We start from the raw sequence: 17,977 nt of genomic DNA, 5'->3' as shown, positions 1-17,977 counted from the left end.
TATTGGTATCACTTTTTAAAAATTCATTTTCTTTAAATGCATTGCTGCTCTATTTTCTGTTTGTTTCTGTTCTCCAATATTTCTCAGTCATTAATAATATCATTGCTTCTTTTTTCTAGTGTTGTTGATTATTTATATCTGTGTAGAGTAATGTCTCCTGTAGCTTCGGCTTGCCTCCTGGTATGAAATTGAGAATTGCTTTGAACACCTAATCCTGCCTCTTCTGCCCAATGCTGAGAAGACAGTCATGTGACTTCCAGGCTAGGACTTTATGAGCTAATGGATGTCCTCCAATCACTCTGGCTTTTATTGGGCTCATACAAAAGAAGAGGGACTTTTGCAAAAATTGAAGTCATCAAACAACTTTGAATCTGGTGTAGTGTGACAGTGCAGAAATGGAGAGGCAGAAAGAAAGATGAAAGAAATCTTCATTGTTGGTCCTTGACTAGTCCATGAGAAGGAAAATTAGACCAGTGACTGAGTGTTCGCCACTATCTCTGGCCTTTACTGGGGACTTACAGATGAAGAGGGACCTGAGCAAGGACTGAGTTCCCTGACAACACTGATGCAGGTGCAGTGACAGTGCAGATAGGGAGGGGCAGGCAGGAGGGTGAGGGCTTTCCTGATGTGACAGCAGTGGAGATTAGCAATGGCGAGTCATGTCATCAATTTTAGGTGATCCATAAATGTCCTGACTGATCATGTGTTGGGATCTACAGACCAGGGCAATAAACTGCTGGACTGACCTTATTGTGAAACCAAATCACTGCCCTTACACTAGTTCAACCAAAATTGAAGGTCTGGGTAAAATGTGGCCCTGACTAACAGGACTGGATTTTCCTGGTTTAAGATGTCCAGCCTGAGAGGAAAGGTATGAGAAATCCTCTCAAACAAATCCCTGGAGCACATGGCCATGAAGCCTGTTTCAACTTTTCAAAAGGATTCTTTGACATTATAACTACATCATGTCCATTTCTTTCTTGCCTACAGGCCCTTTCTTGATCCCTCATTGTTTTCTAATTGATGGGCTTTTTTTGCTTTAACAATAGTTACTGTTTGAATGTGACCTATGTTTGGCTACAGGACTTCCCAGCTATGAGGCAATGGGTGGCTGCAGTGGACATTGAGTGTGTAGTGGGATGTTCACTTAAAGACCCTGTTCCTTTGCAAGAGAAACAGAAAGTGCTCTGGGAGACTGGAACAGTTTCTACTAAAATAAAAATTCCCCAGATTAGGACCCTGTCTGTCCATAGGGTAGAAAGGCAGATCTGGGAAGGCCTGTGCTATCTGAGTCCTTTGATCACCTAGTAGGGGAGCTGCTAATGTCCTGAGGCCCAGCTGGGTGAGTTTAGATAATGTGGGGCTCTGGGAAGGCCTTGCAATTAGTAGTAGCAGTGGGAGGTAAGCTGCAGGTTCTTTCCAGGATTCTCCTCTGGTTCTGATGTAAGTAGCTGTGAGGGAGACCACAAGCCTTGTCATGGGGAATATGGAGGCCACTGACCCTAAACCTGGAGGAGCACTTCTATTGAGCTGTCAGAGCTGCTGGAACCAGGATGCACTGTGAGTCAGAATGTGGTTGGTTCTCTTGGTACATTTGGTGAACTAGGCAATAATCTTTCTCTTCTGAGCATTCTTGGATGTGGATTCCCTGGAGAGGAGGGGACTCTGTCACCCTGGTTATGGAAGGGCATAATGCTTGAAATATGTGTGTCCATTGTGCACACATAGGCATTTATTTTGATGTGCAATGGGAAGACAGATTTGAAAACTGATGCTTCTGGTTTCTAGAAGTTCTGAGCATTGCTTTCCACTTTCAAGTTTGTCTTATAAATATGACAAATAGTTTAGAAACTGGTAGAAAGGAAATGGTTAGAATCATCCTTCAGAAATATGTGATTGGAATGTTTTTAAATTTCTAATATACGGTTCACCAGATTTCAGGGTCATTTAGTTCCAGGGGTGAAAAGAAGTTCTGAGCTGCCAAAATACTTCAAGTGTGCATGGTGTTGGGCAGACCCATTTTCTCTGACAATTAGACATTCTATTTCTTGTCTGTAGGAAACTTGTTCCCTCTAACAGCTATGGTATATAATCTATCATATCTTTTAGTTTATGGCAAGAAATGTCTGTAAGTCATTTTTTATGTGTCAGTTAATTGTCTGGGTCTAGGGGCGGAACATCCTCTGGTGGGTTTCCCAGGGCCTACTGCCCCCAGTCTGACCCTTCTCTAAAATGGTTACAACCCTTTCATCCTCTCAGAAGAGTGTCCCAAGAGCAAAGAAAAGCGTCAGAGACACCACCCACACACACTGTTCGGAGTCCTACACTACACCAACCTAGACAACCATAACATATATGCATAAGACCTGCCATAGATCCATGAAGGCACCATGATTGCTGCTTCATGTTCTGAGAACTACTATGATTCTTGCTTAGAGTTTATTCTCTGCGCTATGTTCTCCTGTGTCCTTGACCCTTAGGGCTCCTACAGTGCCTCCTCTTCCCATCTTCAGCAGGGTTCCCAGAGCTCCAGCTACTATTTTATGAGGATATTTGCATCTGCTTCAATCAGCTGCTGGAAGAATTCCCTCTGATGACAGTTGGGCTAGGCACCATTCTCTGATTATTCTAGAATATAGTTAGGAATCATTTCATTGACTTTTTTTCTTTTTGGTAGATTGTATTTGGTTTTCCCTAATTCGCTGAGCCGTTCAACATCCAGTTCCTGTTCATCCAGGCAGTGTTGGGCATGGGCTCCCTCTTGTGGCTAGTCCTCAATTTACACCAGTCATTCATTGGCAATTACACAAGCTTTGAACTGCAATTGCCCCAGTATACCTTGCAGACACACCACTGTGGGTCAGTGTCACTGTTTGTTGCAGCACTGGAGTGTGGGTTCACTCGGATCCATGGAAAGAAGACCCAGAGGCATCTTAAGAATGAATCTAGCCTTTCATAGCTGCAGGGGAGATCCAGCCTGGAAGGACTGAAGTACTTTCCTTTCACCTAAGGCATTTTTATTTTTCTCTATTACAGTTTAGCCAGCGAATTTCCATATGCTCAAAATAATCTGAAAGGAGCTCCCAAAGATACAATGCCAAGTGCAAATTCCTTGATTTCTCAGGTATTATGGTTTTCCAGGTTTCCTGAACCAAGTTCTGCATAGGCTTTGTATGTATCCTTAGGAGACTCTCCACAAGAATCACATAGGGCAGCTAGAGAAACAACAGGTAATGGTTGAAGGACAGATTAGGGCTAGGTGCTATGTTCTGGAGCCAGGCCAGGTATGGCTCAGCAGGAATGCAGCCACAGGTCAATGATTGTGTGACTGGGTTGGTGTCCCAGTCCTACCACTGGGATCCATCCTTGTGTGGCTAAAGAAGATGGCCAATCCAGGTTTTGCCCGCCTTCCACTCCTCCCAATTCTCTCCACTGCTCCCCTCTTCACCAGATCCACTCCTCCTCCATTTCCCTTTGGAATAGAGCAGATATCCCAGGGATATCAACAGAACCCTCCATAACAAGTTACAATAAGACTAGGCACGAACCATCACATCAAGGCTGGATGAGGCAACCTAGTAGGAGGAAAGTGTTTCAAGACCAAGCAAGAGAGTCACAGATACCCCCACCCCAATCACTCCCACTGCTAGGAGTTGCACAAAGACACCAAGCTACATGATGATAACATATATGCAGAAGACCTGATGCAGACCCCTGCAGGCTCCGTGATTCCTCTTTCCATCTCTGTGAGCCCCTATGAGCCCCTATGAGTCCTGCTTAGTGATTTTGTGGGCTGTGTTCTCCTGTTATCTTCTTTTAGTTAGGAAAATTTTTTACTATGATTTTCTTTTGAAGGTGCTCTCTGGGCCTTTGAGCTGAGATTTTTCTATTTCTGTTCCTATTATTCTTAAGTTTGGTCTTTTAATAGTGTTCCAAATTTCCTGGATGTTATGTTTCAGGAAATTTTTAGATTTAACATTTTCTTTTATTGATATTCCATCTCTTCTATCATACCTTCAAAACCTGAAATTCTCTGTTCCATGTCTTTTTTTTTTTTTTTTTTGGTGAATCTTGCCTCTGTAGTTCCTGTTCAAATACCTAGATTTTCATTTCTAGAATTCCTTCAGTTTGCATTGTTTTGCATTGATTCTATTTCCATTTTCAGGTCTTGAACAGATTCATTTATTTCCATCAACTGTTTGCTTGTTTTTTTGGTTTTTGTTTTCTTTAAGGGATTTGTTAATTTTCTCCAATATTTCATTCATCCTTTTCCTGCTTCCTTTAAGGAACTCATTCCCTTCCTGTTTAAGGACTTCTATCATCTTTATGAAGTTGGTCTTAACTTAATTGTGCTTCAACTGTGTTGGAATATTCAGGGCTTGCAGTAGTAGGATAGCTGGAATCTGGTAGTGATATATTGCTCTTGCTGTTGTTGATTGTATTCTTAGGATGGTATCCAGGTATCTGGATTTGAGTTGACTGTGTTTATGTGCCAGTTTCTCAGTTTGTCTTTGTTAGATGGGTGTTTTGTTTTTTGGTTTCTATTTGCTCTCTGTTCTTCTGATCTGTGTGGCCTATGGATGAACAGGGGTTCTCAACCCAAGTAGGGGGCTGGAAATCTTGCAGTAGGTGTGGCACTTTTTCTTGCAGGGAGTATCTGCTCAAGTTTGGGATAGACCAAAGGGAAAAGGGGGAGAGTTTGTTGGTTGTGTAGAGGGGGGACTGAGAGAGTGTGGGTTTGTGGAGAGTTGGCCTACATGGACATCTGTCAGATGGTGTGTCTTTTGTTTGAGCAAGTAGTCTCCACTCAAGATGGAGGATCCAAAGCATAGATTTGGAGGGAGGTGGGATTGGGTGTAGTGTTGAGAGTTATTGAAAGAATGGAGAAGATCCACAGGTGAGCAGCCTATGTGGAATTCTGATGGCTGGCATGGCCTCTTGTCCAGCAGGGAGGCTTTGCCTCAGTTTGCCTACTTATTCTACTAGATGATTGGCTTGTACTTGTGTATAAGATATCCATGTGATTTGGGGGTAGGGACATGGCTTTGCCTCAGTTTGCCTACCTATTCCACTAGATGATTGGATTGTACTTGAGTATATGATATCCATGTGATTTGGGGGTAGGGACAAGCTGGAGGCTTGTAATGGGATTTTGTCTGTGGGAATGTAGGGAGTGTAAAAGTTTTATGGGCTGCTGGCCTGCCTACCTGTTCTTCTGGCTGGTGTGACATGGACATCAGCAGGGGATGTCTGCCTTATTTGGGAGCTGGAATACAGAATATTCCTCTTTTTCTAAATGAAAATATATCTTGTGCCATTGTGTGTTGGAAGTCCTTCATTTGTTTCTTGATTTTACAAGATGTGACAGGCAAGGGTCAGAAGAGACTTTGGACATTAGCACAGTTTGGGCTGTTACAGATTGTGAGGATCATTGAACTTAGACTTAATGAATCTTCATTTTTTTCCTTTGCATTTATTTTTCTATCATACAATATATCCTCACTCCAACCTCACCTTGCTCCAATTCCTCCAGTGCCCTCTTCCACAAATCCCCATTTCCTCAGATCCACTGCTACTCTGTTGCCCTTCAGAAAAGAGCAGGCCTCACAGGGATATTAAACAAACACATCAGAACAAGATGCAATAATATTATGCACAAACCCTCCTATCAAGGCTGGACAAAGTAACCCAATAAAAGGAAAACAGTCCCAATTGCTTACTAACAAGCCAGAACACCATGACTCCTACAGTTAGGACTCCCATAAACATTCCAAGCTAAAGAACCATAGCACTTATGCAGAGGACCTGGGATAGAGGCATGCATGCTCCACAATTGACACTTCAGTTTCTCTGAGCCCCTTTGAACCCTGTTTTGTTGATTCTGTGGGTCAGATTCTCCTGGTTTCCTCAAATACTCTGGATCCAACAGTACTCATGCCCTCCTTGGACAGGATTCTCAGAGTTCAAGGTAATGTTCGAGTAGGGATCTCTGCATGTGCTCCCATCAGCCACTGCAGGAAACCTCTTCAGTGACAATTGGGATAGGCACCAGTCTATGATTATAGCAGAATATAGTTATGAATCATTCCATTGATTTTTTTTTCTTGATTGGATGTATTTGGTACTACCTTAGTTCTCTGAGTCATCCAAGTTTTGATTCCTGGCCATCCATGCAATGTCACACATGAGCTTCCTCTCAGAGCATGGGCTTCAAGTTAGATCAGCCATTGGTTGGCCACTACAGAATCTCTCAGCCACCATTGCCCTAGCATACATAGCAGGCAGGAAAAGTGTGGGTCTAATGTTTTGTGGCTGGCTTGGTATCCCAGTCCCACCACTGGGAGCCTAATGTGTTTACAGAAGATGGCTGGTTCAGCTTCCATATTCTTAATTACTAGGAATCCTCACTAGGGTCATCTTACTAGCTTCCAGGAAGTTTTTGCTGCACTATTTCCATGTCTCCTGCTAAGAAGTCCCCTATTGCAGTCATCTCTCATTGTCTTCTCCCACTCTGTCCATTCCTTACTCACCTGGTTCTTCCTGTTCCCATCCCAACCTGCCTCCAGGGCACACATAATCTATTTCCTCTATTTCCTTCCTAGAGGAAAGTCATGCATCTCCCCTAGAGATGTTTTTGTTACTTAACCTCTCTGCATCTATGGATTGTACTGTGATTATTATCTGTGGTTACTGTGATTGTACTTTATTTAACTACAAATATCCACTTATAAGTGAGTATACATACCATGTTTGTCTATGTGCTTCTGGGTTGCCTCACTCAGGATAATAAAGAACTCAAGGAACTAGACAACAACAAACCAAATAATCCAATTATATTGGGCTATAGCTCTAAACAGAATTCTCAGTAGAGGAATCTAAAGTGGCTGAGAGGCACTTGAAAAAATGTTCAATATCCTTAGCCATTGGGGAAATGCATATCAAAACTACTTTGAGGTTTCTTCTTATATTTGTCAAAATGGTTAAGATCAAAAAGACAAGTGACAGCTAGTGCTGGCCAGGACATGGAGGAAGGAGATTCATTGCTGTTGCAAGTGCAAACTTGTATAGCCACTGTGGAAGTCATTATGCAATGATTAGAAAATAGGGAGTCAATCTCCCTCAACACCCAGCTATATCACTCTTGAGCATATACCCAAAAGATATGTCTCCATCCTCCAACAAAGACACTTCCTCAGCTATGTTCATAGTGGCTTTATCCATAATAGCCCAATACTGTCATGTCTGTTAGAGATTGTTGTGATTGATGATTGATGTCAGAAGGCTCTTTGACTTAGGGTGATGGGAAGACTCCTCCACCAATGGTGACAATATCCCTAAGAAAGTGTGCTTGGGCTAAAAAGTAGAGCTAGCTGAGCATGAGACACTGATTAGGCAAGAGAGAGAGCCAGGAACAATTTTGGCACATGGGTTTTGCCTTCAATTGTTAGCTTGATTTTCTATCCTAATCTTCCAAAATGATGGAGTATGATCTGACATAATCAGCCAAATAAATGCATTCATTGCCTGAAATATTTTTGTGTATGTGTTAGAAGATTTAATCACAGAAGGATAAAAGTAAGTTATAAAAAAAATGGAACAAAAAAGTTACTTTGTTGCTAGGTAGAACCTGGGAGTGTTGTCTTTTGGAAGAATGTGGAAGATATCAAGACATTAGGTGGCAAAAGCCATAGAAAGTTGTACATAGAACTTAATTGTCTGTTCTTTTAGGACCAGGAAATAGGAATGTTAAGAGGAATGTCAGTAAGTGTAGTTTGAGATCATAGGATTTCAGTTGGAAATAAGTAGACTCTATACAAAAATTAAGCTAGAGGCCATTTCTATAATATTTTGGCTCCAAAGTTTCTCTTACTTTGCCTATGCTCTGGGAATATAGTAAGGCAGAAATAAAAATTAATGGGCTAATTCCTAAAATGGAATATTGAATCTGTTGGCAGAAATAAATGAACATAAAAAGGTAGTTTCAGAGAGCAGTCAAGTATTGAAACAGGCTGGAATTTTCAAGGAGTTTATCACCATTAAAGAGAAGGCCCTTGCTATAGAATTGAAGCCTAGGAAGGTACCCTAAGGACTCTATTCTGCTAAACATTCAAATTATGGAAGGAGTAAGCAAAGTGATTCCTAGTCACAGTAAGCAACTTCATACAAGACCTGCTGCACCTGTGGTCCAAGCATGTTAGTGTCCATCCCAATTAAGAAGTCATACTTCGCAAGATCACCCATCATGTGCTGGTCCTAGAAATAAGAAAAGGTCAAAATTTAAGGTCTGTGGTTACTGTCTAACATTGTTGTCAGCATTCTTGTGGGCATCTATGGCAGAGTCAGAAAACCAATGAGCACACTGTAAGAGTTCACTCTATAAAGCTGTGAGGTTTGAAGCCTGGTGTTGTCAGTTTTTTTGTTTTTTATTCTTTACTCTTTTGGGGGTCAGCCACTGAGCTCTCAAATCACACACAGAGGCTTATTTTTTCTTATAATTGCCCAGCCTTACCTTGACTTGTTTCTAGCCATCTTTTCTTAACTTAAATTTTCACACTGACATTTGCCCCTGGGCTTTTATCTTCCTCTATTCTATATACCTTTCTTTACTTCTTACTCTGTGGCTTGCTGTGTAGCTGGGTGGATGGCCCCTGGGGTCCTGTGCTTTTCTTGCTCCTCCTTCCTTTTTCCTACCAGATTTATCCTCCCATTTATTCTCTCTGCCTGCTACCCTCACCTATCCTTTCCTGCCAAGCTATTGGTTGTTCAGCTCTTCATTAGACCAACCAAATATTTTAAACAGGCTTTAGAAGTATCACAGCTTCACAGAGTTAAACAAATGCAACATAAAAGAACACAACACATCTTTGCATCATTAAAACCAAAGTTCCATAGCACAAAGAAGTATAACACATCTTAAAATATTACACAACAGCCTGGGTTGCATTTTGGGATCACAGGATATTGAGATACCTAATCTATAAGATGTCTTCCATGGAGACCTAGCTGTGTATAGAAAGTAGCAGTAACCAAAGAAACAGATGTATGAGAAATTTCAGGGATAGGGCCATGTAAGCCCTTTGAAACTGAAGCCTCATGCATCTGAGACAGAGATACAGGACTTGATGTTTGTCCTGCTGTGTTTCAGTCCTGCCTTGGTCCAATCTTCCCTTACTATGTCTCCATTTATCTCTTTTGGAATGTGAATGATATCTGTGCCATTGTATGTTGGAAAGATCTAACTTCATTTCTGATTTTACAAGATGTCCCTGTCAAGAGATTACTTTGAGTTTCAGAACAGACTTTGGACATTTGAACAGTGTTAGCACTGTTGCAGAGTATCACAATCAAGGAAGTGACTAAATGGATTTTCTTCATGGATGACCATGAGTCTATAGTGACCTGAGATAGAATGTAGTTGATTGAATGATACACCTCCCAGATAGGATGATGTATTTGAAAATGTGGTCTTTCCTTGGTGACTTTCTTTCCATTGAGTGTAAAACCTTTAGTAGGAGAAACCCTGTCTTGAAAAACCAAAAAAAAAAAAAAAAAACAACTTTAGTAGGAGGAGACCTTCTGAACGAAATTCCTCATTGTGGGTGTGATATGAGTCTCTATAGCCCCACCCATTTCCTGTTCTTTGTGTATACTGTGTTGTGGTTGAAACTAGTCAGCCAGCTTCCTTGTTTTGTCATGCCTTCATTGCTGTATTGATGCTAACTTTAAATCACATAAGATACAGTAGAAACATTTGGTATTCAGGGCCACAGCAATTTTTTAGCCTGCTGTTTTATTTCTTTTGTTTATTTTTGAAGACAAGTTTTGTCTGTATAGCCCTGGCTGTTCTGAAAGTACACCTCTGTACACCAGGCTGGCCTAAAATTCAGAGATCTCCATGACTTTGGCTCTCAAGTCCTATGATTAACAGTGGGCCAATATTCCTGGGTTTTTTGTTTGTTTTTTTGTTTGTTTTTTTGTTATTGAGTATTGGACCCAGAACATAGGTTTGTGTAGATGTCAGTCACATGATGCTGTAGTGAGGTTCATCCATATTTTGAAATTTAAAATTTGGCAGAAGGTTCATTCTGTTTTCCAAGATGGCATGTATCATGACATTAATACTGCCTGAGCCTTCTGACTCATTGGATTGCAGGTGCATGAACTTCTTCATGTATGTTGTGTACGCTTTGAATTTTTTAAGTGAATATGAATATTTTATTTGTATGCCTGGATATGCACCACATGGGTGCTTGGTCCTCATAGTGATCAAAAAATGATCTCAGAATCCCTGAACTTGGAATACTGGATAGTTTTGATTCTCCCATATAAGTAGTGGCAATTGTGCCCACCTATATGCAGGGACATCAAGAGCTCTTTACTACTGGGCTATCTCCTGCCCTGTGTTGATTATTTATAATCAACATTTATATTGCTAATGTTTTCATCTATCCTTTTATAACAGTTTAAACACACAGTGCCTTTCAGTATAATATGATTGATGTTACAGTTTTAATTGAGATGCTGCAGGTTTCTGAAGATGAAAACCAAACTGGAAGGAATACATGACTCTTTGTAGGAACTTCAGTAAAAACCTCTGGGTTCTTTCATTTTTTATTGTTTTACTGATTTTTGCATGGGAGACAGGGTGTTTATATGTACTTCTGGCTGTCTTGGGCCTGATTCCATAGACTAGGCTGGCATTCAACTCAGAGGCAGATATACCTGCCTCTGTCTTCTGAATGTTGGAGTTAAAGGCATGAGCCAATACACACAGTTTGTCCATCTTATTTTTCATTTTTATGGTTAGTAATTTCTCATACAATTTCTCTTATGTGTACTCTGTACTGTTGATTGGTTTACTTGTCTCTCTATGTTTGTTAATAGATACTTCTCTTGCAAAGGGTACAGAAATGACAGGTCTAAACCTCCTATTCAGTTTCCTTCTAAAGTGACTTGGTGATTACATTATAATGTCTGTGTCATGAATAAGTGTGGGGAGGACCAGAATTATATGACTATACCATCAAAGAAGTATACATTTACAATGTTGTCAGTATCATGTTTTCAGTTGTACACCTGTATGGGTTATTTTAGAATGCAGTGACCTATGATGATGTGCGTATTGACTTTACTTGGGAAGAGTGGACTTTGCTGGATCCTTCCCAGAAGAATCTCTACAAAGATGTGATGCTTGAGACCTACAGGCACCTCACTACTATAGGTAAGACTAAATTTTCTTTCATATTTTAAAATAAGGGGACAGCAAGTCCTTGATTATTGATGCTTTTCTATAATTTGATTGAAAAAGAAGAATGATGCGATTAAATCAGGCATGGCTCTAAGGTTCACTGAGCATAGTAAGTCAAATTTTGCACAATGTTCAATAATATAACATACATTTTTCTGGAAATATTTTAGGATACAGTTGGGAAGACCATAATATTGAAGAACATTGTCAAAGTTCTAGAAGACACGAAAGGTAATTTTCATGTGCATCCTGATACAAATGTGCCCCTAAAGTAGTTGTAATATGTCCTGAAGGTTTTAAGTAAAAGCAACAGTGTAAAAAAAAAAAAAGCACCACTTAAAGTCCATTGATAATTATTAAATTCTCACACAACTACATATCTCAATTTTAGGTAGGTGAATTTCATTTGCAAGGCATGCTTTTAAGAAAGAAGTCAAGGAAACAATACCTTAACTGATAACACAATTTGAATCATAGCAACATTAGATTTATGCTGTAGAAGTGTTTGTCCATTTCTTTCATACCACTCATATTACAAAATGTATACACATTGAAGATGTGATAAGTATATCTCCAAAACCTTCTAACAAGCAAACGGTCCATAATAAATCTGGCATTACGTATATATTTGTTGTGACTCTGCTGTTTAGTGAGATGGGCAGTTAGAGTCAAGAGTCAATTCAGTTGTGTAGAAATCTTAATCCCTGTACCACATGTCTATGAGGACAGAAAGTAAAACTGAATTCACTGTGAAAATCTTTTATTTCTTTCTGCCGTTTCTAGGTATATCATATGCCATTCTGGATACAAGCCATATGAGCATAGGGATATGGAAAGACATAACATACATCTCTCTCAGAACAATTAGAAGATATGAATCAGTTCCCAGTTTGAGTACTCTTGTTCAATTTGATTCAAGTATACAAGTAATTATTTTTCCAGGTTCATTGTTAATACATCATCAAACACTGCACTAAAATCCTGTGAGAATGAGGATTATGTAAATATTTCTGTTTGTCCTAGTTCACTTAGGAAATGTAGTATGACTCACAGTACAGGAAAGTTGATGAATGCATTAAGGGTGGTAAATCTCTGAGTTTTTCCAGTTTTCTTCACACATGTGAAAATTCTCATATAGGTTCTGCTAATGGAAAGTTGTAATAAAGGATCTTACCATCAAAGAGGCAAAACTACTCTTAATGAAGGGAAACAATATGAGTGTAAATACAGTGATAAAACCTTATGATCTAGTTCTTTACAATTACATCATATTGTAAAATTATTTAATACAGATATAAAGATTCAACAGTCAATTGAATGTGTTAAAACTTTTATATGTTTCATTATCCTTGTAGGCAAGAACGAAGTCAAAACGGAGAGAGATCTTCTGTACATAATCAATATGTTAAGGCCTTTGCATTTCCTGGTAATATTGAACTGCTTAAAAGAACAAATACTAGTGAGAATCCTCATGAATGCAATCAACCTGTTAAAGCCTTTGCATATCATGGTCATCTTCAAAACTGTGGAAAAGTATACACCAGAGAGAAACCCTGTGAATGCAATCAGTTTGATAAAGCCTTTGCAAAATACAGTCATCATCAAAGGCATGAAAGAACACATACTGGAAAGAAACCTTTTGAATGTGATTATTTTGGTATACCTATTGGACAGCACAGTAATCTTCAAAGTCATAAAAGAACACATACTGGGGAGAAACCCTGTGAATGTAAGCAATGTAGTCAAGCCTTTTTATGTCACAGTGCTCTGCAATGTCATATAAAAACACATCCTGGGGAGAAACCCTATGAATGTAATCAGTGTGGTAAAACCTTTGCACATCCTAGTAGTCTTCAAGTGCATAAAAGAATCCATACTGGAGAGAAACCTTATGAATGTACTCAATGTAGTAAAGCCTTTGCAGATCAAAGTACTCTTCAAAGGCATAAAAGAACACATACTGGAAACAAACCCTTTGAATGTAATGATTGTGGTAAAGTATTTGCACAGTACAATAATCTTCATAGTCATAAAAGAATACATACTGGGTACAAACCTCATGAATGTAAGCAGTGTGGTAAAGCCTTTGCACGATACAGTCATCTTCAAAGGCATGAAAGAACACACACTGGAGAGAAACCCTATGAATGTAATCAGTGTGGTAAAGCCTTGGCAGATCAAAATAGTCTCCGAGTACATGAAAGAACCCATACTGGAGAGAAACCCTTTGTATGTAATCAATGTGATAAAGCCTTTACAAGTCGTAATCGTCTCCAAATACATGAAAGAACCCATACTGGAGAGAAACCCTTTGTATGTAGTCAATGTAGTAAAGCCTTTGTATGTCACGCTGCTCTTCAAAGTCATAAAAGAACACATACTGGAGAGAAACCTTATGAATGTAATCAATGTGGTAAAGCCTTTGCAAAATACAGTCATCGTCAAAGGCATGAAAAAACACATACTGGAAAGAAACCTTTTGAATGTAATGATTGTGGTAAAGCCTTTGCACAGCACAGTAATCTTCGAAATCATAAAAGAACACATACTGGGGAGAAACCCTATGAATGTAAGCAATGTGGTAAAGCCTTTGTATATAACAGTGCTCTTCAATGTCATATAAGAACACATACAGGGGAGAAACCCTATGAATGTAATCAGTGTGGTAGAGCCTTTGCACATCCCAGTACTCTTCAAATGCATAAAAGAATCCATACTGGAGAGAAACCATATGAATGTATCACTTGTGGTAAAGCCTTTACACGTCTCAGTATTCTTCATATTCATATAAGAACCCATACTGGAGAGAAACCCTATAAATGCCATCAATGTGGTAAAGGCTTTAAAGATCAAAGTTCTCTTCAAAATCATAAAAGGACCCATACTTAAGAGAAACCCTATTAATGTTAATGATTGTGGTAAAAACCTTTGCACGCCTCAGTACTCTGCAAATGCATAAAGTCACACATACTAGATAGAAGCCTTGTATATGTAATCAATTTGGTAAAGCCTTTGAATGTCACAGTAGTCTTCAGAGGCATAAAAGAACACTTATTGAAGAGGAAACCTATAAATGTAATCAGTGCAGATAAGCTTTGGATTGTCACAATTGTTACTGAAAGTATGAAAGAAACTATACTACAGAGAAACCCTGTTTATGTAATTAGTGTGATTAATCCTTTCTATGTCATAGTACTCTTGAAATGTCTAAAAGAACACATACTGGAGAGCAACCCATTGAATGTAATCAGTGTGGTAAAATCTTTGCATGTGTGAGTTTTCTTCAAAATCATGAGAAAAATATCAACTTGCAGAGAAACCCTCTAAATGTAATCATTGTGGTAAAGTTTTGCACTTTACACAAGAGTAAAACTTTTTGTGTGCAATCTATCTCTTAAAGCCTTGGGATATTGCAATAATCTTTGATGACCTGAAAAGCTATTGAGGCCTTTTAAAAATAATTTTTAATTAAAATGTTTTTCTTCCCTTTTATATACCATGCCCTGCTCTTCCTCCTTTCCTTTCTACCACTTCCACCACCTCCTCCATCCTATCTACTCCTCATACAGGGTAAGCCCTATCTTTAGTAGTCAGCACAATTTGGTGCTGGACCTAGCCCTTCTCCTCTGCATCAAAGCTGAATAAGGCATCCCACCATAGGCAATGGCCTCTAAAAAGCCAGTTCATGTGCCCAAGATAATTTCTGGTCCCATTGCCTGTGTACTGAGAAACATATCAAGCCACATAACTGTCACCCATATTCAGAGTGTGTAGTGCAGTCCCATGTAGGCTCCCCAGTTGTCAGTCCCAGAGTCCATGTGCTCCCACTAGGTTGGGTCAGCTATCAATTTGGTTTTTATGTCATGATGCTGACACCCCTCCCCCTTGCTCCTATAAGCCTTCCTCCCTCTCTTCAACTAAACTCCAGAATCTTGGCCAAGTGCTTGGTTGTGGGTCTCTGCATCTGCTTCCATCAGTCATAGGACGTATGTGCTATGATGACAATTAGGGTAAACACCAATCTGAGTGCAGGGGAAGACTAGTTCAAGTACCCTCTCCACCATTGCTATGAGTCTTAGCTGGGGACAATCTTGCTATTTCCTGGAGTTTTCCCTAGCTACAAATTTCTTCCCGTCGCCTTAATGATACACTCTATCAACATATTTCTTTCATTGCTCTCCCTCCCCCATGTGTCCCCCAACTCAGCCATCCCAAGCCCTCATTTTCCCAACTATCTCCTCTTCTCAACTTCCCCCTTTTGTTTACCCTGGAGATATTAACACTTTGCCCTTCCTGTAGTAATCCATGTGTATCCCTCTCGGGTCCTCTTCTGTACCTAACTTCACTGGTTTTGTGGATTTGTAGCCTATTTACCCTTTGCTTTGCTTCTAATATTTACTTATTAGTGAGTACATACCATGTTTGTCTTTCTGGATTTAGGTTACCTCACTCAAGATGATTATTTCTAGTTCTATTTATTTGCCTACAAATTTCATGATGAAATGATTATAAGTGTTTGTGGGCTTTCTGCATTTTCTGTTGTTGAATTCTAACTTTAAGATATGTTGGTCCAATAAGATAGAGGGGGATTATACCAATTTTTTGTATCTGTTGATATTTGTTTTGTTACCAACTATGTGGTCAATTTTTTATAAAGTTCCATGGGGTGCTGAGAAGAATGTGTATTTTTTGTTTGTTTGTTTGTTTGTTTGAATGAAATATTCTGTAGATTCTTGTTAGGTCTATCTGAGTCATAACATCTGCTAGTTCCCTTATTTCTCTGTTATGATTCTGTCAGACAGGCTTGTTCAGTGGTGAGAGACAGGTATTGAAGTCTCCCACTGTTAGTGTGTGGGTTTTATTGTCATTTAAGCTTTAGTAATTTGTTTTGTTTTGTTTTTTAACAAATGTAGGTGCCCTTGTATTTGGGGCATAAACGTTCAGAATTGAGACATCCTGTGATATGAAATGTGCTCCATCTCTTTTGATTGATTTTAGCTTGAAGTCTATTTTGTTGTATATTAGGATAGCTACACCAGCTCCTTTCTTAGTTACATTTGATCAGAAAATCTCTTCCCAACCCTTTACTTTGAGGTATTATCTGTCTTTGTGGTTTTTGGTGTTTTTTGTATGCAGCAGAAGGATGGATTCTGTTTTTGTATCCATTCTGTTAGTCAATGTATTTTTATAGTAAAATTGAGACCATTGATAATTAAGATATATTAATGACCAGAGATTTTTAATTCCTGTTATTTTTTTGGTGGTATTATGTGTGTGTTTTCCTTCTTTAGGATTTACTGGTGTGAGATTATGTATTGCCTGTGTTTTGGTGGTTTCAGCTAACTTCCTTGAGTTGGAGGTTTCCTTCTAGTACTTTTGTAGGGCTGGATTTGTGAATATCTAATGTTTAAATCTAGTTTTTTTTCATGTAATATATTGTTTTCTCCATCTCTGGTGATTGAAAGCTTTGCTTGGTATAATAGTGTGTGCTGGTATCCATGGTCTCTTAGTATCTTTAGAATGTTTGTACTGGGTCTTCTGGCTTTTGGAGTTTCCATTGCAAAATTAGGTGTAATACTGAGAGGTCTGCCTTATGTTACTTAACCTTTTTCTTTTGCTACTCTCAATATTCTTTCTTTATTCTGTATGTGTAGTGCTTTAAGTATTATGTGTCAAGAGAAATTTTTGTGATCCGGTCTATTTGGTGTTCTGTATGATTCTTCTCCCTTCATAGGCATATCTTTCTTTAAGTAGGGAAAGTTTTCTTCTATAATTTTGTTGAATATATTTTCTGTGACTTTGAACTAGACTTGTTTTCCTTCTATCCTTATTATTTGTACATTTGTTCTTTTCATGGTTTCTCAGATTTCCTTGATGTTTTTTGTTAAAAATTTGGTGGATTTAACATTTTCTTTAACTGATGAATCTATTTCTGCTATCATATCCTTAGTACCTAAGAATCTCTCTTCCATTTCCTGTATTCTGTTGGTTAGCTTGCCTCTGTAGTTTCTGTTTGTTTACTCAGATTTTCCTTTTCCTTAATTCCCTCAGTTTTTGTTTTCTTTATAGCATCTCTTTCAATTTTCAAATCTTGAACTGTTTCTTTCACCTGTGTGATTTTTTTTCTTGGCTTTCCTGACTTTAAGAGATTTTTTATTTCATCCATTTTTTTGTTTGTCTTTTCCTTCATTTCTTTTGGGGATTTTTTCCATTTGTTTTTGGGCCTCTATCTTCATAAAGTTGTTTTTTAAGGCTTCTTTCTTTCAGATCATCTGCTTTGGGATGTTCAGGTCTTGCTCTTGTGGGATCACAAGGATGTGATGGTGCTACATTGTTCTTTGTTTTCTAATTTGTTCTTACACTACCGTCTATCTATTTCTTTCTTTAATCCGTAAAGGTACAGCTCTAGGTCACTCTTCTTCCAGTTGGTGCAGGAGGGGGTCTATGGCTCCTATGGTTTCTCTTCTTCCCATTTGGTGTAGGAGGGGCACAAGACTCCGGTGTTCTCCTGAATTGGTGTGCACGGGGGGGGGGGGGGAGCATATGGCTCCAGTGGTCTCTGTTGCTTTAGGGGATGTTTTGGAAGGTGGTGGTAGGGAGGAGGCTGCTGGCCTATCTCTTGATTTGCACTGGCTGAGGAGAGGGGCTAGAGAACTGTCCTGACTCTTCTGGAGGTTGGACCTTACCTATTCCCAATTGGTGCATGGGGGGAGAGGCATATGACATTGA

General features: G+C 39.2%; 1 protein-coding gene across 1 annotated transcript in view; it reads left to right on the top strand.

Moving 5' to 3' along the window:
* LOC131894744 (zinc finger protein 431-like) overlaps positions 1-15,949 on the top strand; it is a 28,006-nt gene extending 12,057 nt beyond the window's left edge. Inside the window, exons 2-4 of the mRNA XM_059245057.1 lie at positions 11,095-11,221; positions 11,419-11,479; positions 12,604-15,949. Of these exons, the coding sequence (XP_059101040.1) occupies positions 11,095-11,221; positions 11,419-11,479; positions 12,604-14,137 (1,722 nt within the window). The 3' untranslated portion in view covers positions 14,138-15,949. The remainder of the gene's footprint in view (positions 1-11,094; positions 11,222-11,418; positions 11,480-12,603) is intronic.
* Positions 15,950-17,977: the final 2,028 nt, after the last annotated feature.

The sequence above is a fragment of the Peromyscus eremicus genome, chromosome 1, assembly GCF_949786415.1.
Source record: "Peromyscus eremicus chromosome 1, PerEre_H2_v1, whole genome shotgun sequence".
Classification (NCBI taxonomy): domain Eukaryota; kingdom Metazoa; phylum Chordata; class Mammalia; order Rodentia; family Cricetidae; genus Peromyscus; species Peromyscus eremicus.
Note: the sequence above shows the minus strand (reverse complement) of the source record. Positions and strands in the feature narration are given on the sequence as shown.